The 27,909-nt window shown below is 41.0% G+C and overlaps 1 protein-coding gene across 3 annotated transcripts; it reads left to right on the plus strand.

Annotated features, from left to right (window-relative positions):
• On the plus strand, nucleotides 1–25,965 carry RILP (Rab interacting lysosomal protein). Of its 3 annotated transcripts, none has more exons than XM_072138130.1 (8): nucleotides 1–348; nucleotides 10,852–10,975; nucleotides 13,274–13,395; nucleotides 17,928–18,122; nucleotides 19,667–19,827; nucleotides 21,995–22,117; nucleotides 22,389–22,469; nucleotides 23,580–25,965. In XM_072138130.1, exons 1-8 carry the CDS (start codon nucleotides 76–78, stop codon nucleotides 23,695–23,697), a joined length of 1,197 nt encoding a protein of 398 aa, XP_071994231.1. In that variant the 5' UTR covers nucleotides 1–75; the 3' UTR covers nucleotides 23,698–25,965. The 3 variants fall into 3 exon arrangements, with proteins under 3 accessions (XP_071994231.1, XP_071994233.1, XP_071994232.1); XM_072138132.1 differs by lacking the exon at nucleotides 23,580–25,965 and adding an exon at nucleotides 23,242–23,358; XM_072138131.1 differs by having other exon boundaries at nucleotides 3–348; nucleotides 23,596–25,965.
• The last annotated feature ends 1,944 nt before the right edge of the window (nucleotides 25,966–27,909 follow it).

A 27,909-nucleotide genomic window follows, 5' to 3' on the forward strand; every position in this document is an offset into this window, starting at 1 on the left:
GCTTGTGGGCGGGGCACCTGTACGTGGGCTGACAGCTGTGGCGGCAGCAGGCTCCAGTACACACACGGCGGCGGGATGATGGAGGCTCTGGAGCGGGGGTGGCTCTGGGCCCCGGGCTCCCTGTCTGTGGACGATGTGTACAGCATGGCGAAGAGCCTGGGCTCCGAGCTGCAGAAGCTGACCGAGCAGTACGGCCCGGAGTCGGTGTCCGGGGTGGTTCCGCAGGTGGTGCGTGTACTGGAGCTGCTGGAGGGCTTCGCCGGGAGAGAACGGAGCCCACCGGAGCATGAGCTGCTCATCCGGGCCGTGCAGAGCATGCACCTGGGCAGGGAAGAACGACCCCCAGCGGTAAGATCCGGCTACATGTCTTGTTATGTCATGTGGGGGACTACAAGTACCAGCAGTATATGCTGACTGCCTGCACATACACATCATTGCTAAGCTAACCTAAAGCGGCAAGGGATGCATGTGACTAGTGGAGCCTGCATTACAAAGGAATGGACCCCAGGTAAGTGAAGGTGGCACCTACCTTTGCAGCTGATCCATGTTCACCTGGTACCAGTTCTGTCATCACCGGCACCAAGTGTGAGAGAACTGTCAAGTGGGTGGTCTCTATGGCACCTGAGGTAGTGGAGACCTCCCACCTGACAAGTTCACCATGATCAATTGCAGCCCCAATGAAGGAGGTGACAGGACAAGCAGCGCATGTATGGGTGACACCGCAGCTCAGCACCGCTATAGGTTCTCTGTAAGGTAGGTAGATGGACAGTCCTTTTTGATTTGCACATATCTAATCTGTTGTTCACCTCCACAGATGTCTGACTAGCTCCATTACTTGATGGGTCATGTGGTATATGTAGGGGACTACTGGGTAAAGGAAAAATAAGAAAGAAAAAAACAACAGGGGCATTTACTAATAGATCCAGGCCCTGTGATTGTGTTATCTTATATTTGTGATCCATGGCCTTCTTCCTGTTAAAATTCTACCAATAAGCCAGAAGGCCTCTAGGGAGGGGGGGGGGGGGGTAATAACCGAAGCCCCATTGTGCTGTAGCTTCACAGGCTGTTACACTGTCTCCCCTTCACCCCCTCCCTCTGCCTGATGTAATCTCACAGCAGCAGAGAAAGTTTCAGCACACAGTGGGCAGGGGAAGTGCTCCTACACAGTGTAACAGCCGGTGGTGCCAGAGCATGGAGGACCTTTGGTAACACCCCACCCAGTCAATATTAAAGTCAATATTAGAAGGAAGGAGGCCATGGCTCCCAATTATAAAAACATTAGCACGGTTACAGTGTCTGGATCTATGACTGTGTCATGCTTTATTAGGCTTCAATTTGGTTGATTTTCTTTGAGGCTTTACCTGGGGAAGTTTACATGGCATATAGACTTGTTCTGACATTTTTAGCTTGGGCTGTGTACTTTCTCAACTTATCACCCTCTCCAGATCTCCTCTAGGCGGTCTGTAAACATTATTTCGTAAGACTCTTGGACGTACGTTGTATAACAGCGCAGGTGACAGTAGTGTGTGTGCCCCCAGCTTCTCATCATTACACTGTAGTCTATTATGGACCTGTTAGATGATATATAGTCACAGTTCTGGACTCTGAAGTCTCACTGTAACTCTGGGTGGGTTTCAGGCACATCTATGAAAAGCCAAAGTTTTAGAGCCACTGGGAGTTAGTAGTAGTGAGGGGCTGGAGCAAGGTAGTCCGCGAGGGATCCCAGTGAGACTGAGTAAGCGAATAGTTTCCATCTCGTGCAGAAGTGATCTCATTATAGAACAAGGGGGATGTAACCACAATGCCATAGGCAGAATACAGGCTGCTACAAGACGCCGTCTCTGCTTATGTATTTGCAGAACAGATTCAAGGATTTGACATTTTTTGCTGCTTGCAATCCCATTGACTCCCAAACTCAATCCCACATTTTACATGTGTGGTCCCTTTAAGTAAATAATAAATCAGTCCTGTATCTCATATAACATTTCGTCCTAAGGAGGTCATGATATTAATAGACCGTGTGACCGTAAGTAAAGGGAAGTAAACATAGTGCTGAACCAGACGTCTTGCACACTATCCTATCAGGTCATATATTCGTCAGGACAAAGCCACTTTCCCACTGCCGGAGACTTGTACGGATGCCAGGCCTTATTATTAGATGCCATCTGGAATACAGAAAGCTCTTTACACAGGAGCTGCACAACAGGTGGGATATGAGGCTGTGAAATCCACCTTTTATTCTTCTAACCATCTTAAAGGAAACCTACCACTTTAAAATGACCCTTCTGACCCACAAATACCTTAAGCTAGCTCAGGATGAGCTGATGCCAAACCATATTTTCAATTAAACCAGAAACCGCTGTATTTGTAGAAAAATGATTTTCTTGTGGTAGTAAAATCTGTCTTCGGCGCTTCTGTAAGCGTCATGCGGCGCGCACCCCGGACCCTGCTCCGCGGTCACGCTCTCGTCAGCGCCGCTCCCGTCACTAATTTTGCAGTGCCCGAGAGCCGGTGACATCACCGAGCTCTCGGGCACACTAGCGCATGCGCACCACCTCCTCCCGGGGCATCGCGGCCGGATCCCATTGCGCATGCGTGAAGTCCCGAAGCCTCGCGATACTACGAGGCTTCGGGACTTCGCGCATGCGCAATGGGATCCGGCCGCGACGCGCCGGGAGGAGGTGGTGCGCATGCGCTAGTGTGCCCGAGAGCTCGGTGACGTCACCGGCTCTCGGGCACTGCAAAATTAGTGACGGGAGCGGCGCTGACGAGAGCGTGACCGCGGAGCAGGGTCCGGGGTGCGCGCCGCATGACGCTTACAGAAGCGCCGAAGACAGATTTTACTACCACAAGAAAATCATTTTTCTACAAATACAGCGGTTTCTGGTTTAATTGAAAATATGGTTCGGCATCAGCTCATCCTGAGCTAGCTTAAGGTATTTGTGGGTCAGAAGGGTCATTTTAAAGTGGTAGGTTTCCTTTAAAAAGAGATCTTCATTATGAAATTTTATTCTGTCGCGGTATTATTTACCGTTCTACAGTGCAGATCTGGCATGATGCCCCATAATCAGTTATATGATAAATTTGTATTAATAACTTTTCTAATGTGATGTTCTTATTGAAGGCTGTAATGACCATGTGTGTGGGAGATTTATGGGGTTGAAAATACTTGCACTATCCAAAATCATGCCGGAGATTTAAAGATTCATAGTTGCCCTACAAATACTGGAGGCTAAGGCAGTTACTGGAGCTGTTGGCATAGCTTTCAGCTTGTGTATATATGTTTATAGTCTAGGTCTGGCTATGAACTTTGGACGGTTGTTGGCAGGGCTGTTTAGTTTCAATGTGATCAGCTGACTATCAAATGTTTTAGGGGAAATAATTACCCCAAAACAAGACATTTTGGAGAAAGAAGGAAGACTGACATATCTCTTGTTCTTGTAGATGAGCCACCAACATAGGATTCTGCTACCAAGACAACTTGAACTGAACTCTGAGGGGGAGATTTATCAGTGCAGGTGTATGATTGTGGCCATGCCCCCCCCTTATTCCGGTGGATACATCAAGTGACTTATGCCTCTTGATGTATTCAGTGGCCGCCGTATGTAGTTTTACGTAAGAGAAAGCAGAAAGAACGTAGTCAGTCGGTGGTAACGCTCTGTGTCTGCCCACTCCACCAGCAACCGTGCCCCTCTCCCCCCCCTCCACGCTATGTAGTCGTTATTGCAATAACAAATTCTTGCACAACATTTTGCGATTATTTGCACTCGTCTACTTCTATCAGCTCCATAGAGATTAATGGAGCAGAACGGTTATGCGCGGCCGTCTGTTCCATTACTCCGATGGAGCAACGAGGGGTCTGATGGAGATACGTGGGACCCCATCGGACCCATCGTTTCCGTGATCTCATTACTGAGACCCCCGCTGATCATCAAGTTAGGGCTTAAATTGTGTTTGTTGGAAAACCCCTTTAACTACCAGGAAACCATCAACAAGCTGCTGTTGACAGATCTGTTCTACTTGTTTCATGTCAGATTTAGTCTTGGGTAAATAAAGTTTATCCACTGCTTCATAGTGAGTTCTGTAACTTTGTTTTTAATGAGTCACATTTTTCATTTTCATTTTTTTTTTTTTTTTCATTTTCCATTTTTGCTTCCAGTGGAGACATTCTAGTATCCTTACTGATGCTGATCAACCTCCTTCTACAGTACATAACAAATCTGAGTTTGTTCCAATGATGCAGTTCAGAGAAATGACTTGTCTGGAATTCAGGAGAGAAAAACTTGTGCCTACACTGATACATTGTAACAAACACTCTTCTGTGTGTCCAGCATGTTAGAGTTTTGTAGCCTCTGATGTATGTAAACAGGTCTCCTTCTACAAACACATTGCAACTATTGTCACATGATACTCACCTGCCTCTTATTTTATTTGCCTCCTTGTTTTTCCTTCAGGAAAGTTCTCTGAGCTAAAATAGTGCCAGAAACTAGAATAACACCTCCCACACATCTATAAAGATGTCCAAGAAAATAACTCGAATATTGTTAGTTTTGTAAAATTCACACCCGATACAAAATTCTTTATAGATTTCATATGATCTTTATTATGTAGCACATGTTATCCCTCCTTGGCAGGGGTTTATTATTCTCATCTGCAATATATCATACATAGCAAAGCCACTTCCTATAGTTACTTTTTTGTTTTTCAGCTTTCCCTTTATGGTAACTGATATTAAAAAAAACAGATATTAGTCCATAACAATCCACTCATCCACGTTTCAGAAATTGGTGTGACCAGATTTTTTCTAAATTACGTATTAAACTGCACAAAAATAGTTGCAGGGAAACCTTTGGGTCATAATGTTAGACTTAAAGGGGTTCCACCAAGTTTGATCCACAGGATAGGGGATAACATTATAGTTGGTGGGCATCCAACTGCTGGATCCCCCAGCGATCATGGGAACGGACCCCCCCCCCCCCCATCACGAGAATGTGGGTCCCTTTCTCACTAACTGAATTAACAGGTAAGTCGAGCATTCATTTTTATGCTGCATTCAATACTATATTAGTGTCGTCAATTGCAGAACACAGCGCTCAGCTATCTCCAGCACTTTCATCTACTGTCTATGGGGGTGCCATAGTTACCCGAGTGCTGTGCTCTGCAATCTCCAGAGCTCCCATGGGACACATGCTTGACATGCCCATTCCAGCAGTTAGTTTGAACGGGATCCCCATTTTTGTTTTCAGTGGATGTCTTTTCTAGTAATCTGTGGGGGACCTCCACCAATCAGATTGTTTCCCACTATCCTGTTATGATAGGATACCCCTTGTAAAATTGTGTTCAGTTTATCAAATATATAATAAAATTGGAGATAAAAAGCTGACTCACTTAAAAAAAATTACCTCATGATTAATCTCCCCTGTCTTTTCATAAGTTATACATTTCTGGGAACTAAATCAGTCTAGGCTGCAGATGACGGAAATATTGACTAGTAATTGAGCTTCCATTACTAAGAGTCAATGTGAGATTAAATGGATGGTCAATTTTCTTCAGAGGAATCTATAAGCCATCCATACCCATAAGATGGTGAACTTCGGACACTAATGGAAGGTGGCCTGAAAAGTGCCGAGCCTTGACCAATACCAAAAAGAGCCCTATATGGTTTCCATTCATAAACCTGAGGTAAACATGGCTGCAAACAGTCTCACAAGCCGGTATTTGTGAGTGAAGACTGTGTTACACCAGTTTCATCTCAGCATCCCTAGTGTAATTTATGCTTGAGGTAAACCCACCTGTATAGGTGACCATAAATATTTCCGAGGAAGAGGAAAGCTTTGAAATTTACATAACTCATATAGGCAAAGGATGTATTCCCCCATTTCCCCAATCACAATAATGTTACAAGATGCCTGATATTCCCATATCAACTTCACTCATACTTTTTTTTTAAAAAATTCACTAATTTTACTGGCATATTGTTGGGAATGTTCCTTGGAACAAATGTTGAGTGTTCTCATGACACTATACCTGGAGGACATGAGAAGTGGATGCACTTGTACAATGGTGGCAGATTGTCAACTCTTACACTGGATCATTTCCAGCACAAAAGAAAACATGTGAATAATCTTTTGTTATATAAAGAATTTACAAAAAACTTTATAGCTGATTTCTAAAGAAATCCCTTATTTTTATAAGCAAACCTGTGATTATTTCTACTCCTCGGCAACTTGTAACGTTTGCCTTACTTGGTTTTGGAGTCTGTAAAGCATTTTTTGCCCTATATAATAATTTTGGTCTGATACTTGGACAACTTTGCTTTCCTTAGTGTAAATTTGATGGGCCACGCTATTGCTGTGTGATGGTGAACCCTTCATCAAGGTTCTTGGAACCCAAGAAATCCATGGAAACCTGCGTTGGGGAAACACTGATCTATTGGGAAAAATATTTTAATAGACAGAATGGAACATATATTTGTAGAGAATCTTTTTTTGAGGCCTCTTATTCCGTGCTGAGAGAAGTGCCGGGGAAACACCATCCTCCTCCTTCACATATTTACATGAGGGCGTATTTCCACTGGGGATTTTCCTGCAGAGAAAAACATGTGATATCATTCTTAGAGTAAGAAGTTCCTCAAAATTAAGAGTATTGCTGCAACACACTGCAACAGAAAATGTTCTACCACAGAGTTCATGATCAGTGGTGCCAGCATGATGGCACATTGCCTCACACATGTCATAGAGGTCATGGACTTTGTGTCATAGTTATTAACCCTGGGTCATGTAACAAGCCGTGTGCCCATCACATGAACGATTGTTTGGTTAGATCAGGTTTCATTGAAAGTTTTCTTTTTAATTTATTTTTTTATTTATTTCAAAAACACAAATGCGCAAAAAAAAATTTCAGAAGATGAACTGTCTGCATGAATAAGGATTCAGTTTCTCTTCAGTTTGAGGTATTTTCTAACATAATAATGGCTAAGAAGGCAAATGTTTGTACATCTTGGTAGAAGATGAATTTTTTTTAAAAAATAGAAACCCTGGCCTTGTACATAAAAATCTTCAGATGACCAAATACATTAGATTAATGCTGACTAAACTGACAGATTTTTCTGTGGAACTGGCCAAACTCCTGATGTGTATAAAGGCACTGCAGTTGCCAAATTTCACATATTGAAGGACATACTGAATTTCAACATACACCAGCTACCTTGAGCCCAGTATGCATATGTAAGGGCGACAAGGAGGGAGTACCTGTGTATAGCCGCTTCAGTTTTTTTTGTTATATACAGACCTTCAGCATAAAATCATTTACAAAATTTCAATATCTTTTGCTACAATGCATCAAAATATCCCAGCATGACCATTGTATCCACTTGCAGTAATCTCCATGGTTTGATCTGCATAATTTGTTTCATGGGCTTTTTTTTTTTTTTGCCTGCAAACAGCTTAAATTCCCCCACCCCCATCAATTTTACTCTTCTGTATTTCTCTTCCTCTGTTATAGTTTCACTTTGCTTTCTCTGGTTTATCTACATGGGCAGCTCCTGATCAAACCATTCCTGTAGTGTGAAAATGAGATTCGTAAGAGTTGATAACATGATGCTCCACTTGATGGTTGTATAATTGTCGGAGCAATGCTTATATAATTGTCTGAGATGATCTTTTTGGTCAGGTTATTTTTAACTAGACGCATTACATCTGTATATGTGCTTGTGCTGAAACCGTGTTTTCCCTATAGATTAGTAGAGCACTGGCATTGAATAGTGCTTTCGGTTGCTGAAACGCTGTTGCTCAACATCCTTATATGTTGATTTTGTGTACAGTATACCATTTGTCAATTATGACTGTACACATGACTGGGATTATTTAGTTTTCATTGAAGGACTAGGTGTTGTTTACCCATGATATATATAACCACCTGGCTATCAGACTCGCCCCAGGTTGAGACAACAAAATATGAAAAACATATCTCATACCAAATAACCCTGAATGGAGGTCAAAGAAAGTGGAGGGGTTAGATTCTAACTAAACTTTTAGACAAACTACATACCTTGTTTCCCCTAAAATAAGACACCCCCCCCCCCAAATAAGACCTAGTACAATTTTGTTCAAGCTTAGAAATATAAGCCCTCCCCTGAAAATAAGACCAAGCGGCAGCCATTGCAACAGTTCCCCCCCCAAGCCATACATTGGTATAAGTAGATCTTTAAGATGCTGCAGAACTCATGGAATAAAAACACTGGTTGTTGTGCCTCAAATGTGATACCAGAAGCTACCTGGATAAGAAGGGTCATTTATGGAAAGTGCTTTTACTAAACATGAGAGATTGGGGCCAATGGATAGAATAATAGAAATGTTGTCACAAGAAATACAGATGAAATTTAGAGTTTGGAGAGTCATAAGGATGTTAGAGAGGTTGATTTTTCGTTTAACGATAAAGGTAATTTCTTGTTCATTGAAAAATAAGACAACCCCTAAAAATAAGACCTAGCGCCTCCTTAGGAGCAAAAATTAATATAAGACACTGTCTTATATTCGGGGAAACTGGGTATATGAATAGCATAGATGAAAGGAATTGGAACTTGGTACGTAATAGAAATCTGTTCCTTTTGTCCTTTTTTTCCCCTGCCTCCATTCCTTTTGTGTAAACCCACTTTTTGTCCAATATCCACTGACAGCTGAGAGATAATGGAACCTGATAAAGTGTCTGAAGACGTAAATCTTTGAAGATGGTCCCTGGATAGTCTAATCTCCTCAGAGCTGAATCATCACGGGACACATTTTTTTTGGGATGGAAAGAGTTAATCATTAGCCTCCTCCATCTGCAGTATACAGGACATAAAATACACTGCTCACTGGAGGAGAAAGAAGGAGATAAAAAAAGCACAGAGACAGTTTTACATAATAATATATATTACATAGTTTACTGTTATCGCCAGCTCTTTCTATTTATGAAATTAAAAAAATTGCTTCAAAAGTCAAGTTAAGCTTTAATCTTCAGCCTCCTGTTGTTTTAGTCTTCAGATTTCAGATGAAATGAAAGGCGCACAGGGAAGGTTTTGCTGCAATATATAAAAGTTAATTGACATGATTAGTGTTCTTTTGGCCCCTGCATTATTTGTATCAGAAATGGCTAAAAATGGAATCTGTCAACAGTTTTGGCCATGTACCATGTTGTTATTAGTAGAAGCAGAAAAGTGAAACAGGATTTATATACCGTACTTAGATTGTCGCTTCTTTAAGGCTTTGCTTCTTACACAGTGGGGCTTATTTACTAAGGGTCCTGCGGCCGCATTTCCGTTGGGTTTTCCAATGTTTTTGGGGATCGCACCGCTGGGACAGGGACTTCGAAGGGGATTTTGTCGCACACGATCGAATTTTGGAGCATCGGCGCCGACTTTCATGCGACAGAAATCTGGGGGGTGGACCGTCGGACGATCCGACTGATTCGGACAGAGTGTGGGATTTAATTTTAAAATTGTGTCGCAAGATCAAGCACTTGCATGCACAGGGAAGAGGAAGATGAACGCTTGCGGACCTGAGCGGGGAAGCGACACATGCAGGATATCGGGCACACGATCTAAGTGAATCGCGGCAGACTTCATCCTCGTCAGACACTCCATCTTTATAGGGAGCCAATATCTACCACAGTGCTGTAAAAAGCTTGCACATTATTTGGTTGTGTTTGTAAAGAAGAAAAATCCTAAATGATGTATAAAAATTTTGTAAGATGTAATGTATGTAAGATGTGCAAACTCCTTGGCAGGTTTTTTACATGGGTAGATAGATATATATACAAGCAGTCCCCTACTTAAGGACACCCGACACTTGCAGACGACCCCTAGTTACAGACAGACACCTCTGCCCACTGTGTTCTCTGGTGAAGCTCTCTGGATGCATTACTTTAGTCCCAGGCTGCAATGATCAGCTGTAAGGTGTCTGGTATGAAGTTTTATGGATAACCTTTGGTCCCATTACAGCAAAAAAGTCTGGAGCTACAATTATAAAATATACAGTTCCGCCTTACATACAAATTCAAATTAAGTACAAACTCAAGGGACCTATCTTGTACGTAACCCAGGGACTGTATATATAGAGATATAGATATATAGATATCGATATTATCTATATATAGATATGATATATACATATACATGGAGAGAGAGAGAGAGAGATGTAAATGTATTTGTATACTGTGTACAATTTCACTACCACATACAAAGACCAAGTACCAATAAAATGAATCGGTCTGTTCTTCTCCCTGTCTGGTGAATTTTATTACACCTTCATCCTCTCCACATCAAAGGAGTCTCTTCATTTAAACTGCATATTTTCTAAAAAATAAAATAAAATCTTGTTAAACGTTGATATGATTGCAACATAATTCCTAAATCAGAAATGTAAAAATCACAAGATATTTTTGTCTCTTATTCTACATTTTCCTCCCTCTGAATTGACACCATGGGATAATAGGCTGAATGAGATGTATTTTTTGAAGCCTCATAAACTATGTTAATGTTTTGTTCTTAAAACCACCTAAAACAAAAAAAATTATATAAAGCAAATCATTATGCAAACATCCCACCACTTTAATGCCTTAAAGAGATAATAGACTTGGGTGTTCCAGGGACATGATTCTGTTTCACATATTTCACACTTTGTCACCTTTTCTTATTGTTCTTTGTTTTTCTTTGTTCATCTTAATGATAATTGGTGTCTGATTACTCATTTCCTTCTTTACAGTAGAATGTATAGTATATGGATGTCACATGTATATCACAATGATACACAGGCTGACCACCTTAGCAATGTCTTAGTTCTCATCATTTTTTTTCCTTGCATTTTTGCATAGGATGTAGAGCAGAAGCTGCTTGAAGCTCAAAGAAAAGAACACGACCTTCAGAACCAGCTATCACAACTTACAGAAGAAAATCAGAAACTTTTAGTACAACTGACGGAGACAAAGTCCCAGGGAGGTAGGGGAGACAAAATGCTGAGATAGCTTCAATTGTAGTAAAATTGCCCAGTAAACACCCCCAAAATGTTTCCATTTAAAGGACACCTGTCATCAGAGGAGCAGCTCTCAGGGATTCCATCCCAGCCTTTATCTAGTCAATTCATACATCAATCATTGCAAAATCATCTTTTCTTTATTATGTAAATTAGGTTGGTCACATGGTCACGGGCAGTGATGTCACCCCTGTTACCCCTCCCCTCTCCTCCCCCTGCTCATGTCTGTGTGTAATGTATAGTAAAGCATTGCTGGTGTCTGTGCTTTATCTGCTGACATGCTCTCCCTCCTAATACACATGTGTGAGACACAGATATCAGCTACACATGAATCTGACATGTTCTGCTACAACATGGCTGCCTGGAGCTGTTATATCTCTCCTATACACACCCAGGCTGCAGGGGCCACCAGCACCAGGAAGCACATGGAGGATCCATTACACCATTATATCTCACATCATTATACAGACTGTCAGTCATGTGTATGCCCGACCAAGGAGTATCTCATACTCAAGCACTGGGGGTTGGGGCTGTGCCTCCAACTCATGAATAAGGTGGACAGCTTCAATATGATAATGACTCATCGGACATCTCGCAGGTCATTTGCATACAGCTTTAGGACCTGATTGCTTAAGTTTACAGGCATGTAGAGGGACAATGAATGGATAGAGGCAATGCTTTCTAATGGCAGTTTATGAAAATATATTTAGTTTAGGGGGTTATTTTGCCCCACGGGTTCTCTTTAAGTATCTGTATGAACTAACACTGGGCACATATTTTCAGAATGGGGTCTTATTTTTGTCTATTTCGTTTTGAGTCACTTACTAGGGAAACATGTGGACACAGCAATAGATTTGTTTCCATGCTTCTGTTCTCTTCTAAGGCTCAGTTTACACCTTGGTTGGGCATTTATGAGAGGATAATGGAAACTAAGAACAGAAATTGAATGTAAAGTCCAGCTTCCATTTCCCATTAACTTCAGTGTATGTTATAATAGCTGAAAAAATGACATGCGCTATTTGAAAATGGAAGCGGAACCTGACTAACCCAGGTGTGAACTGAGCCTAATAGTTATAGCCTTACACTTAGTTACTGCATGTTCCACATTGATAACTTCTTACATATAAAAATACCACTCTTTTCTTTTTCCTCCTTCGCTCAAACGTGTGTGATGAGGTTGAGGTTTTTTTTCCCCACTTTCTGTGTTATACCATAGCCCTATAAACAGTACCCACACTAATATATACCAGTAGACTGTGGCCACCCACTACTTTAAGGCTATCATCAGAAATATATGCATATATCTTTTCACAAACAGGTCCGAAATCCCTTGTTTGTGGCCGTTTGTGAAGTCTGTTCATGTGCTGGTGGCAGTAGAAAAAGACTCCCTACAAACTCAGACTGTACCTACTTACAGACAACCCTACTTAAAGAACACCCGACTTACAGACAACCCCTAGTTACAAACAGACCTCTGGATGTTGGTAATTTACTGTACTTTAGCCTTGGTTTTCAATAAACAGCTGTAACAGTTATCACAGGTGTCTGCAATGAAGCTTTATTGCTAATCCTGGTTCTGATGACAATCCAACATTTTTTTATTTATTTTTTTTTAAATCCAATTGTCACAGAGACCTAAAAAAATTTCCCTGGGGTTACAATGATAAAATATACAGTTCCGGCTTGCATACAAATTTAACTTTAAAACCTATCTTGTACGTAACCCGGGGACTGCCTGTACTCTATCATTTGCTCCAGGGCAGTAGGAAATCTCACCGTGTGTATGAGCCCATTGCAATACATGCATCTGTTGAAATAACAGCTAGCACATGGCCAAAAAAAAAAAACCACTCAAGTCTAGGTGGGGAGCACTGAACGCCTCGGTGAGACCGGACCTAAGGAGATCTGATCAGTGATATCTCTGGATGTAGGAGCATCAATTGCAGTGAAGGAGGCTTTCCGAGGAAGAGAGAGCTTGGCTTCAGTGTTAAAATCTCTGCCTCCTTGACTTTATAAAACCAATTTCCATCTCCTTTCAAAGTTGATTTCTTTTGGATGATGCCACCACATTGGGTCATGAAAGATCTTGGCTCCCATATCTCCATTTACAGTGTGCATTTGCAAGGATGGGGTTGAAAGTAAGATGTTGGAACATTGACTATTATGTATCTGCTCATCCATAATCCTATGGAACCTAGAACCACAATGTAACCTCTTATATAATTGACAGACAGGGTAATGCAGTTTTCTTCTATTTTCTTAAGAATGTGCAGCACGGGAAGAGCGAGATCTGATGCTGAAGTTGAAGGTGGTTGTGGACAGACAGAGGGATGAAATCCGATCCTTGACACACGAAATCCAGCAGAAGAATAGGGACACAGAAGCGGTAAGAGCCAAATTTGGACTCAAGTGTAAGATTTCTCATCTCTCCATGAATGACCACATTGTGGGTGTGCTTCTTTATGGGGGAAACAGCCCTATAGCCCATTATGTATAATCTACACATTAGCTTTGTAGTGACATATGGACACAGTGACTCACTGACAAGTCATCAGGCCACACACTTATCTGAGTAATAAATACATAGATGTATGTACAGTAATAATACTTATAACAGGGATGTACCATTTAGAGTCAGTTTAATAGCTAGGAAGGATTGTACGATGAGAGGGGCTCTCATGTGCAAAACATGTTTGTTTGATGAATATTGATTATAGGAATGGTAGTATCTTTTTGCACTTATTAGATGACACCAACCCATATAGAATAATACAGGCCAAAACAGATAAACTATAACAAAGCCTAGACATAGCCTAGTAGGGGGAGGAGAATAATGCTTCAATGGCTACAATGGATCTGGCTAGGTCAGATTAATCTTTCCCGATTATTACTAATGCCTTGTATAATAATGACTACGTATAGAAAGTGCAACACATGGCAATGCAGCGGTTCCTGCTCCAACCATATTGTTGTAATTGCTGGAAAAGAAAACCTCTACAGAATTCTGTGTCAATGAAGCCTAGCGGCCAAATCGAGACTGTCAGGGCATGTTTCATTATGTTAAAGGGGTTGTCCAACTATTAGAAAAGAAATCAGCAGAAGGACTGGGAAGGGGTTTTTAAAAAAAAACAAAAAAAAAAAAACTTTACTCACTTCCTCTGTCACTCCCGGTGTCCCATCCCATGGTCCATCGTAGCTATACCCCAGTTTGGTTACATCTCTCCTTTAGACAGCACCTCCAGTTTGAAACTTCCAGGTGTGTGGCACCCACTCCTCCCTTTGTCCCCTTGCTGTATTAGGAGCTGTGACAGGTGGGTGTGCCCTGTAAACAAACAGGGGCAAGGCTCCGAGGGATTGTGGCATGGGACACCAGAGTATCAGAGGAGGTGAGTAATGCTTTATCTTTTAAAGAAAAGCCTTCCCCAGCCCACCTGCTATATTTTGTCTGTTTAATAAAAGTTTATTACAAACTACAAATGTTAACTTGTACAGTCATACATTGTATACAAAGAAGCTTAGAAGCCTGTAAATGTAATGTCACATCAGTAAGATACAAGCAAGTATTGGAATACATATAGATGCAATGGTTCCAATGGATAACCAAACCAAACATCTAAATCAATAACACAGAAACCTAAAGAAAAACTAAAGAAAACACACACACACCTATGCATGTACATGGTAAAATTGAAACTTGAAAAAAATTTTTTTAAACTTTCCTAAATAATATTTTTAACATATGGTTCAAAAATTGCCAATTTTCTGTTGATACCAAGCATAAATCTCAATAAAAAAACATTTACAGATAGAATATGACAGCAGTAAACAATCTATGGAGCAGTAGAAATAACTCTCTGATGCTTCTATAACACTAGGAAGTTTATACTAAAATGATACTAAATTGATACTAAAAGTTCAGGGTAATTCTACACAATTTAAAGGAAACCTACCACTTCTGAAGGTAGGTATTAGATGTAAACACCGCCTCCGGCATTCCCTATGCTACCTCGGGGCTGTAAATCAAAATGTGTTTAAACCTCGATATAGAGGTTTAAAACACTAGCTAAGGTAAGCTCCGGCACCAGCTCACCCTGAGCTGGTGCCTGGTGTTTACATCTAATACCTACCTTCAGAAGTGGTAGGTTTCCTTTAAATTGTGTAGAATTACCCTGAACTTTTAGTATCAATTTAGTATCATTTTAGTATACATCTAATACCTACCATCAGAAGTGGTAGGTTTCCTTTAAGGCATTCTCCAATATAGCAAAACACCACAATGTAACACTGCTGGGAATACAGTAAGGCTGGTAGATGCCAAGTCACGCTCATAAGGAGGTAAATAATTCAGGATGTAGAAGAAGGAGCTGGAGAAAGTCCATAACCTCTCACCTGTGGAGCTTCTAGTGTCCTACAAGTCACATGCTGAAAACACTTCCCAGAATGCACTTCAGTATTTCAGAAATGCACAGAAATTTTTGTGTGTAAACACTGACTTCCTTTCTCAGAGGTTTTTTAGGATACAGCATGATTGATTTAACCCCTTAGTTCTCTCATGTCAGCAATATAGGCCTTTAGAATGATATTTTATTACTGGCTAAAGTAAAATCAGCCCTTTGGTAGTTGGATTAGACAGTAACTAAATGTATTACCCACAACATTGCGTGGCCAATGCTTACTGCATATGGGATGGACGGTATAGATTGTACACTCATTGTCTAAAACCTCCGATTGTGAAGGTTAGAAAGTAAATAGCAGCCATAAAGCTTTCTCTTTAATCTCAGGTTAAAGAGCAATAAAATAATCCTGCTGTACATTACATAGTGCATGTGTCAGGGTGACCCGGCCATGTGGTCCAGAAGACGCTATCTATAGAGCTCATGGGTGCTATTTCTGACCCTCCGTGTCATAGACTAGGATTGTGTTTGTTTGTTGCTGAACATGTAGGCCTTTTCTGTGTTCTTTTTCTTTGTTTCTTTTTAGCCATGTGTAGTAGGGGGCTACCATAGCAATATAATACAATACTATAAGAGGGGTGCCATACTAATGTAATACAATGCACAATAATACAAAAAGGGGGCTGCCATACTAATGTAATACAATGCACAATAATACAATAAGGGGGCTGCCATACTAATGTAATACAATGCACAATAATACAATAAGGGGGCTGCCATACTAATGTAATACAATGCACAATAATACAAAAAGGGGGCTGCCATACTAATGTAATACAATGCACAATAATACAAAAAGGGGGCTGCCATACTAATGTAATACAATGCACAATAATACAAAAAGGGGGCTGCCATACTAATGTAATACAATGCACAATAATACAAAAAGGGGGCTGCCATACTAATGTAATACAATGCACAATAATACAAAAAGGGGGCTGCCATACTAATGTAATACAATGCACAATAATACAAAAAGGGGTCTGCCATACTAATGTAATACAATGCACAATAATACAAAAAGGGGGCTGCCATACTAATGTAATACAATGCACAATAATACAATAAGGGGGCTGCCATACTAATGTAATACAATGCACAATAATACAATAAGGGGGCTGCCATACTAATGTAATACAATACACAATAATACAATAAGGGGGCTGCCATACTAATGTAATACAATGCACAATAATACAATAAGGGGGCTGCCATACTAATGTAATACAATGCAGCGGAGCCAGGAATGGTGGCCAGCACTGTATAAATTATATATACTTACCCTGAGGAAATCAGACGGTGTTAACTATTTCACAGCTATAGCCCTCCTCCACTGCAGTATGCAGCTCTGACACAACAACAACCATTTATTATATGACCTTGTTTTATGGGACATAAAAGTGATAAGGTGGAGAGAATGTTGTCAACACGGTCATTCCGTGACTCATACAACAGACACATGACTATGGGGGAAACCCTATTCACTGTAGTATGTGTTAGGACATGAGCTTTGGCTTTACTTATCTTTTTGTTTTTGTGTAGCCTTTTTTTCCCCTTATTTGTATATATTATTTTGATGTTTTGTACAGTGTTTATTTAACTGTTTAATGATACTTTGGTAATGCTACATTCCCTGCAAATTTTGTAGTAGGAAAAAATACCTTGTAATAATAACAATAATACTGGTGACAGCGGTAAGAACCAATTAAAATGCCAAAATTACTATGTTGTTGTTATTGTTATTATACTCGTTATTATACTCATTATTATTAGTAGTAGTATTGGTATTATTCTAAGTATTAGTATTATTATTTGTATTAATATGGTTACACATTCCCTTTAAAGGGAAACTACCATCAAAATGATAATGATACACCAGACACTTACTCATAGATCCAAGCATCCTGGTAATTTTCTTATATTTGTTATCTATGGCCTCCTTCCTTCTGAAACCCAACTTTTACATTTACACTGATGCACCAGAAGGTCTCTGGGGAGGGGGGGCATTACCAGAGCCCCTCTGTGCTCTAGCTTCACAGGCTGTTACACTGTGCAGGAGCATTTCCCCCCTCCTGCTGTTATTTCACACAGTGGGAGGAGTAAGTGTACCTGCACAGCGCAATAGCCTGTAAAGTTGCAGCATCTCTGGTAACGCCCCTTAGAGCCTTTATGACTCATTAGCATAATTGTAAAAGTCAACTTTGAAGGAAGGAGGCCATGAATAACCAATATAGGAAGTTTACCCACCACAGTCATGGTGCTTGGCTCTGTCAGAGTACCCCTGGTTTATCAGGCTTTATTTTGATATGATTATACCAAACTGTACCTGCGTTGTCGGTGTGACCTGTGCATTCAGAGCCATTAGTCAGATGAGTATGAATACATTCTGTGTATTTGGGGTAGTGTACCTTGTCGAGATGGTTCTGTTCTGTCGTCTCACTGATGTCTTCCCCGGACCTTACAGCTACAGGAACAGTTGACCCGTTTCATGAATATGAATGAAGAATTGAGACGTAAAGTCGCTGTTGTCCACACACAGCTGAAAAGCTCCCTGCAGAGAAAAACCGAGGTGGAGAACCTGCTACAAGAAAAACAGAAGGAGCTGGACGCCACGTTACAAAGGTTCTCTGTAGCCCAAGGGGTTCCTGATAAAAATATGGTAAGCCAAAAGTATTTTACAATGTACAGGGTAAGGCTGCATTCACACAGCCGTTGGGGGTCGTACATATGCCGTATATATGTGTCCCATAGGCTGGCAATGGGTGCGCGGCACCATACCGTTCCGTACCCGGGGAAACGATAGGACATGTCCGCGCCATGTTTCTCTATGGAGAGGGGCGGGTGTACGGTACAGCGGGCACATGGTCGTGTGAATGTAGCCCAAAGGGTTTTTTTTCCAGTACCATAAAAAGACATGTAAAGAGACTTTGCAGGGGTCCACTAAAATAAGAAAATACTTGCATCTCCACTCCTGCTTCAGCACCATTGCTCTTAGTCTCCACTGCACTTGACTCCTTGGAAATACTATTGGGCACATACTGGAGGGCACATAACAAATCCATGGTGGGTCTCAATAAGTGTAGTCGCCCCCCCCCCCCCCTGATTGGCAAGTTATCCCCTATTCAATGGATATAATAATATATATTGGATGCACTGGATATTTTAAGGCTCCTTACTCACAAACGTGTTCAGTTTTTGGGCCGCGACAGTATGTAATCCGTTGCCGAGCCACATGTATGCAAAAATGGTACATGTGTAATTCATATGTCTTCCATTTCTGTAGATCTAATGAAAAAAAAAGGCAAATTAGGTCACTAATTTGTCCTCTTAAAGGGTCACCAAATAACTGATCTGCAAATACAGATGACACTAGTTTGGAATCCATATTTTCCATGTTCACATAGCCTATAAGGGATGAGCAACAAGCATGGGCAGCATCAGCTATGAGTTTTCTATCGCCTCCCCACACATTCATGTGTATGGGGTCATTAAAATGAATGTGTCCGTGTGACATCAGAAAAAATAAGGAACGAATTGCACATGGAGGAAAAACAACATTCATGTGCATGTGGCCAAAATTACTCAATAAGGCCAGTAATACACAAGTGAGTTTACCAAGCACCCCCCTCTTAACTGGGTGATTGAGGACCTGGTGCTGGACCCATCGTCAGGGCTCCCTTCTGGTAGTGTCCCATTTGGTCTGTTTAAAACAAGTAGAATATATTAAGATTTGAGGCCTCCACCATTTATTATCTTAAAATGTGCCAAATCATCATGCACCCATCATTCATGTGATCGGTGAGGGTGCCAGCACACAATGGGTTCCAGTTAATATTTACTTGTTCCATTGCGGCACAGCTGGTTACGTGCCAATTTACCTCACGCCTCAAGAGTCATTACGCTATGCCCTAGTGTCTTGTTTATCGATGGAGTGACTCGCAGTATAATAAGATGATCAGATTATACAAGTGATTATAATTGTGTCCTAGTTTCATTTTCATTTACATGGATGTGGTGACATATTATCCATATATAGGTCTCTACTGCCACCAACTGGTCAGAAAGAAAACTACAACACTTTCTATTCAATCATTTTATATATTTTTTTACTATCACATATTACTTTTCACTACAGTCATTTGTGTATGGTTGTTCCTTCCCTGTTACCATAGCATGTTATAGCTTATGTATGTGACTTGGCAGAATACATCAGAATGTAAGTCTCTGGAACAAGATGGAAGCAACAAAATGCTGCCAAACCAGCTATGTTTCTCCAAGGAAGATGTGAAGCACATTGTACAGGAGCGAAATGAGCTGAAAACAAACCTCTTCCTGATAAATGAGGAGTTAAAGTATTATCACAGGTAATTGATTGCAAAACGTTATAACCTAGACCACCTAGTCCATGTTAAGATCAGAGGTAGGGGGGTCCTGAGAGGATTAAAGGGGTTGTTATTGTTTGGAAAATTATTTCATGTTTCATAATACAATCTACTTTGTTTCAATTCCTCATGGTTTTCTAGATCTCTGCTTGCTGTCATTCTATAGAAAGCATTCACTTCCTGTGGACAGAAATCTATCCATGTGATGTCACACAGGTACAAGACCCGTTAGTATCACAGAGAGTAATTAGAGATGTGTAATATAAGGAGGGTTCGTTGTCCCATGACCCAGGACAAGTTTCTGTCCACTTGGAGTGAATAATGAAGCTTCCTATAGAAGGACAGCAAGCAGAGAAAACAATGAGGAATTGATATGGGAAGTATATTGGAAAATTGTATAACTTTTTATTATACATTCAATAATATTTATTTGCCAGCATAGGATAACCCCTTTAAGATGTCTTGCATTCATCACTTCTATTACCAGTATTGTAGCCGCAGTCCCTGTTTGCTAAATTCATAGGAAAAGAGGAGGGTCCACATCTCTGTATCCAACAGTAAGCGCTGACACAACCCAATTATGCACCTGCAATGATCGCTGGATTGTGATAAAGGCATAAAACAACATCAGAAATAATATCTCTCCAAATTTAGAAAAAAAAATGTATGCAATAAAGCTTTATTTATATAGCACCATCGAATTTGGCAGAGCTGTAACAATCAAGGGGCACATATTCAAATAAAAGAAGAGATTACAAAGTAATAACATAATCAGATGAAACAATGGGAATCTGGTCTCGATTTAAGCTTACGGTCTGTGAGGATGAAGGGGTGACCATAGAAGGTGACTTGTAAAATGGTCCAGCCATTTTTTAAGTGATATCCATTATTTACTTATTATCCTATTTATTGAAACCAGGGTCCTTCAGTCTGCAGAAAAAACTGTTTAATTGTATCAAATGAGGAGATATTACATAGATAGGAGGAGAAATCAGTGGAGGTTTAGAGAAAAAAGTTACATGCAGTTAGGGAATGTGATCTGATTGTGTTTGAATGTTCGGTAGTTAGAGATTAGCCTTCTAGTCCCAGGTAGTGCATTCCAGAGAATAAGAGCAGCTCAGGAGAAGTTCTGGAGTTGTGAGTAGGAGGTTCGAATTAAGGAGGATAGTAATCTTGGTTTTAGAGTTTTCCCTGGTATCTATGTGCATTACTAAATTAAAAACTTTATATAGAGACTAATGTGTATAGCAACATTCACGTTGGAAAGCAAAAAAATATCTTCTGAATAATTAACTGTAAAGTTACTTGACAAAAAATAACACTTCTGACTTCTTCCCAGCGCCAGATACAGCTTCATATATCTATCAGCCCTATCTGTAAAATGCACTCAGCTTCTCCTAAAGTGGGCGGGACTTCCTGGTTGTGACATAACCTGAGGGCAGTGAGGCCAGAGCACAGAGGGCATTCACATGAACATGCACAAGCCTCCCAGACAATCGGGAAACAGAATCAGCAATACTGTTGATCCTGCTACAGATTCAAAAGGCGAACAATCAAAACAAATTGAAAAAACCGGCTGCTTATGACTAATGAGATTAAATTACAGTTTCTTATTTTAGCTTTGTGCAGAGATAGGCAAGAGTTTTTATACTTTACTCTACATTAATAATTGGACCCTATCCTACTTGCTATATGTACACACTGTATAGGGGAAACTAGTCAGGGCTTGTATGCCAGTTTTGTGGCATATAAGCCCCTAATTTGGTAACATTGCACATATCCAGCAAATGCCATTATTTTCCCCCTTATGCCACCTCCACAGCAAGTAATCATGAAGGGGCGTGCCTGGAGGACGGTGGTGGAATGGGCCGGCGTGTGGCATTCCAACCTGCCTCTGCCATTAGCTATAGACTGTGTAGTTCTATGTCATGCAGTGCAGCCACCTCCCGGATTTATCCGGAGTCTCTTGATATATCCGGCACCATGGGAGTGGGGAGGGTAACATCACAAGGTGGAGCACCATGATAGATCGCCCCCATGTTCTATTCCACTTTACGTTGTTCTTATCCCATGATGGGGAAGGAGGGGGAAGGGAAACTCTCAAGTCATCTGATAACCTGGTATATTTTCTTTGCTATTCGTCACATAGGGAGCTGCTCAATGATGAGAGGATCCCCAACCTCTTGTTGTGTGGAATTAAATCTGCCATCAGGAAGCAGCGGAAGAAAATTAAAGCCAAAATGCTGGGTGTAGTGGAGTCTCCTGACAGCAGGTGAGTCTTTCTGTTACAAATACTTCAGGGGCAATTAATTACTTGATATACCACGTATGATGTGCACAATGGGGAGCATTTCTTAAGGTGCTCTACTCGGATCTACTAAGAGACTGCGGCCTCTCAGATGATGTTGTCGCAATCTCCGCTCGTTCACACCTGCTAAGCCCATCTTTTTCCTAATAACCCCCATTAACCATTTAATTAATCAGTAACTTATGATGATTTTAGTAAATGTTAACATTAATCCTGTGTGTGTACCCCGTTACAGTGATGACGAGAGCACATGGACACAGACAACTGCAACAGATTGTGTGGATGCCAAACCCCCAGACTCCAAAATCAAGAGCCTGTAAGTTTCCCTCCCCTAATAATTAGAACAACAACAAATTGTTCCTCTTACCAATGAAACATACACTAGAGATCTGTTAGATGAACATCTGGTTATAGTCCACGTTAGGTTTGTAGATTCTGTCAATTTATCCATCACAAACTTTACTTCAGCTTGGAGACGACGTACTTCTGGTTACTCTTAATGTTAACACTTTAAAAAAATGCTTAAATAAGAATAATTGATGACCAGATACTTTGTAATACATCATACAGAACAAAGTGTCTGTTTCTTTTCCTTTGGCTCTTCTCTTTTTTTATCCATTAAATTTCTTTTCACTGTGAAAGATGTGCTGAATTCCATTTTAATAGGACAGACGGACAGAATCCCACTAAAGTGCAGCATTACACACACTCTGAAGGAAGAGTCACAGCTGCTAGGCCTCCCCCAACTAGCACAGTGATAGTAGAGATAAACGCATCTAGAAAATGAAGAGCAGAAACACAATGACTAAAGACAATGTTAGTCCCCGTGTATACACACTGGACTAGTGATTTCTGCAAAGACCATTGAAAGGTTAGAAAAACTCTTAACCTTTCTACAAACACTACTTAACCTCGAGTGCCATATAACCCAGGCCCCGTGCACATATCACATATATATGTGATCATTTTAAATACAGATCCCAAGTCCCGACTGTAACTAGTAGATATCTCCAGTTCTCTTTCACCTAGAAACACAATCCTAAATGAGATTCTCTTCTTTCAATAAGACACAAGCATTGTGTTTCTAGGTGCCATGGTTCTAGAGATATGTCCGCTGAAGGCAGAAAAGTGTTGCAGAAGAATCTTTGAAAAAGTGCATGCACCCTCTACATCTGTCTCTGAACCTGGAAAATGGTGAGGGATTGACACTGTACATATTAATACATATTTTGGTGAAGGTTTATACGATTTCACTGCTTACTATAAAAAAGATGTAATGGTAAAAATTCAAGCAGAAAACAATCAGAAGAATTTGACCTAATAACCACAACCTGTAGGTTGGGTTGGGGGGGGGGGGGTGTTAATTATATTTCATCTATACCATACAGTGTCTTTATACATGATCACAAACTGACTCATCCTGCAGTATCTTGCTTCCGCAGGTTCGGGATGTGGTATGGGAAACAGGAGTCAGAACCCGGTCCTTGGGAAATCATCAATGTCAAAGAAATCAGTGTGATCCAGAAAGAAGACAGCAGTGCTGACACCACATGATCCCGCACACATGCATCATGCACACATCCCTCTAGTACTGTCTGATACCAACTCAGTCTCTGCACCCTATGTGCTTATGTACATTATTGTCCCATTAAATGGGAACACCAATTTATTTTTCTAACACTATTTTTATTGGAAATTAATTTTTATAATGGAATCCCATTTTTAAATATTGTGTATGTATAGAGGGTATTTTTTCAGCTGTAAATTCTATATAAGGTTTCTTTGTGTGTTTGTGTATATATATTTTTTTTAAATATATATTTCTAGTGTTTAATAATCTGGCAGCACTGGATAAAATATTCCATAGTTATAGATGGCTGATGCCTCACCTTTGAACTCGCTGAAATGTTATGAGGACTTCATATACACATAAAATATATGTATGTACTTGCGTACATATGTATGTTCATGTGACCATCAAAATAAGTGTTTGCATTTTCGGGCAGCACGGTGGCTTGGTGGTTACTATTACAGCTTTGCAGCGCTGGGGTCCCAGTGTAAACATCTGCAAAGAGTGTGTATGTTCTCACTGCGTTGGCGTAGTGGTAGGTTTATTAGATTGTGAGACCCATTGGGGACAAAAAAAAATCCTTGCACCACCTTGCCTAATTGTTATGTACACATAATAGAAGTACCGTCCTGGCTGTTTCATTTCTCTGTCCTTGTGCTGGCCGCTGTCTTTCCCATGATGCCTTTGCACTCTTGGACAACTAGAGAGTATACCATCTCTGCCTGCTGGGAGGATAGTGTGATTATTCTTCACTTTATCCTCCTAAAAATGTAAGAGAAATAATGACTCATAACCTTGTCTGTATCCTTAATCTTGTATATTGTAAGGCTGTATTCACATTGCATGTCACTGTCCTTCTATGGATAATTCATTCCTGGGGACCACCAAGAACATATGCTCAATGGAGTCCAGGGGAGGGATGAAATGCATTGCATCTATTCCCCCATAGGCTTCAATTGCCTCTGAGTGTATATGTTACAACGGTTACAGGATGGAAAGACGTAGTTTGCTTTCCACAGTATACAACATAAACTGTGCATATGTAGGCTAAAAGGATGCCTCCTTCTGCCAATATACGTCTATGTATAGATTTAGCCTTTACACTGGCATATACAAAATCCTAATTGTGTGACAGGAACTGTCTAATCATCAAGTGATGGTTATAGACATTTGTCTCCCCCTTGTGGAATGTTTGTGTATTACACTGCATGTGGTTATCCCTAAATAAGGTAATAGTGAATACATAATATATTGTGGTGGTAAGGGGACATAATAATGCAATCACTTCTTCAATGAGTGCTTCTTCAATGTACCCGACAAATGGCAACCGTACCCACGTAGAAGATGGCAATCTCGTTTATCCAGGAAACACTTCATAGACAATGTCACTTGTCACACAGCATAATGTACCTGGTTGTGTCATCACTATACTGTCATTGTACAGTTCTAACATGAAGGGAGCGACATAGTGGGGCACTAAGGGTCTGCGGGTTTCACGACTATTTCTGATTTGTGCCGCATTTAACAGGGGTTTTTGGCACAAGCGATCGGATTTTGCCACTATCGTGGCGACTTTCAAGCAACACAAATCGGGGGGGTTGTCGAACAACCCGACTGATTCGCGGGATTTAAAATTCAAATTGTGTTGCAAGACATGCACTCACATACACCAGGAAGAAGAAGGTGAACTCCGGCGGACTTCAATGGGGAAGCAACACATGCAGAAAATCGGGCGTACAATCTTAGTGAATCGCGCCGGACTTCATCCTCGCTGGACAGTCCGGATTGGGGATCGCGATGGCACCGGGTAAGTAAATGTGCCCCAGTGTTTCCAAAACCTCACAATATGAGTCATTGCAGCCCTTGTCTACTGTGATGTGCGGGAAGGAAAATCTAAATCTCCAGGTGGAGTCGGTCAGCAAGGAGAAAGGTGAGAGGTGTATCTGAGCCTCCGTGTACTGAACAATCCTTGGCACGATGTCACTTGTAGTACTTGTCACCAGCACTGAACTAGTTACCCTTAAAATGGCTTCACAATCTGAACAAATCAGGGATCTGCTAAGTATTTTAGACATCTCATAAAACCAAAATTTATTTTAAAGAGTAAATTGTTTATATATTTTTCAACATCAAATATGTTGGACACTGTATTTATTTGATATGAGTATGATATAATCTCTTGTGTTTGACTAAATGGTGATTTATGATTATTATATATGATAATAAACTAAAATATAAACAATGTTTTGAGTGCTTTACTTCACAGTATACAGAATGTTTATTCAACTCTACTTTACTTGTGTAGTGTCTTTGATATTGTGGGATGAATTGACCTATAAATCATTAACCAAGTAATTAAAGGGAAATTCAATGATAAATTATACAATTTTGCCTGCTGCCACCAGATGGTGCTGTAGACAAGAATCCACATGTATGTGAAATTATTATTATTATTATCTTTATATAGCACCATCATATTCCGTAGCGCTTTACAAATTACAGAGGACAAATACAAATATAATATTACATTACAGTGTACAAACAGTCATATGGAACAACAGGAGTGAGGGCCCTGCTCACAAGAGCTTACAGTCTATGAGGATTAAGGGGCGATATAAGAGCTTACAGTCTTTGAGGATGATGGGGTGATACAAGAGCTTACAGTCTATGAGGATTAGGGGTGGCATGAAAGCTTAGTCTATGAGGATGAGGGGGTGACACAAGAGCTTACAGTCTATGAGGATAAGGGGTTGACACAAGAGCTTATAGTCTATGAGGATGAGGGGGTGACAAGAGCTTAAAGTCTATGAGGATTAGGGGTGGCATGAAAGCTTACAGTCTATGAGGATGAGGGAGTGACACAAGAGCTTACAGTCTATGAGGGTGTTGACACGAGCTTACAGTCTATGAGGATGAGGGGGTGACACAAGAGCTTACAGTATGAGGATGAGGGGGTGACACAAGAGCTTACAGTATGAGGATGAGGGGATGACACAAGAGCTTACAGTCTATGAGGATGAGGGGGTGACACAAGAGCTTACAGTATGAGGATGAGGGGTTGACACAAGAGCTTACAGTCTATGAGGATGAGGGGTTGACACAAGAGCTTACAGTCTATGAGGATGAGGGGGTGACACAAGAGCTTACAGTCTATGAGAATGAGGGGGTGACACAAGAGCTTACAGTCTATGAGGATGAGGGTGTTGACACAAGAGCTTACAGTCTATGAGGATGAGGGGGTGACACAAGAGCTTACAGTCTATGAGGATGAGGGTGTTGACACAAGAGCTTACAGTCTATGAGGATGAGGGGGTGACACAAGAGCTTACAGTCTATGAGGATGAGGGGGTGACACAAGAGCTTACAGTCTATGAGGATGAGGGTGTGACACAGGAGCTTGCAGTCTATGACAGTGATGGCGAACCTTTTTGAGACCGAGTGCCCAAATTACAACAAAAACCCACGTATTTAAAGCAAAGTGCCAACACAGCAATTTAAACAGTAACTCGCTGTTCTACCACAAATTCAAAAGAAGGACCTCCATCAATAAACTGCCCTTGCCCTCACCCATTCACTCTTTCTAAAGTCCGAAGAAGCTGAGTATGTGTTGCTATGAAGAGTGGCATCTACATTGCCTGTGCCTGCAGGTGAATTCTTCTAGTCATGTCTGGTGAACTCTGTGCTGGGGCAATGTGGCCTGGGTGCCCACAAAAAGTGCCCTGAGTGCCACCTCTGGCACCCGTGCCATAGGTTCGCCATCACTGGTCTATGAGGATGAGGGGGTGACACAAGAGCTTACAGTCTATGAGGATGAGGGGGTGACACAGGAGCTTACAGTCTATAAGGATGAGGGGGTGACACAAGAGCTTACAGTCTATGAGGATGAGGGGGTGACACAAGAGCTTACAGTCTATGAGGATGAGGGGTGACACAAGAGCTTACAGTCTATGAGGATAAGGGTGTTGACACAAGAGCTTACAGTCTATGAGGATGAGGGTGTTGACACAAGAGCTTACAGTCTATGAGGATGAGGGGGTGACACAAGAGCTTACAGTCTATGAGGATGAGGGGGTGACACAAGAGCTTACAGTCTATGAGGATGAGGGTGTGACACAAGAGCTTACAGTCTATGAGGATGAGGGTGTGACACAAGAGCTTACAGTCTATGAGGATGAGGGGGTGACAC

The sequence above is a fragment of the Engystomops pustulosus genome, chromosome 2, assembly GCF_040894005.1.
Source record: "Engystomops pustulosus chromosome 2, aEngPut4.maternal, whole genome shotgun sequence".
Lineage (NCBI taxonomy): Eukaryota > Metazoa > Chordata > Amphibia > Anura > Leptodactylidae > Engystomops > Engystomops pustulosus.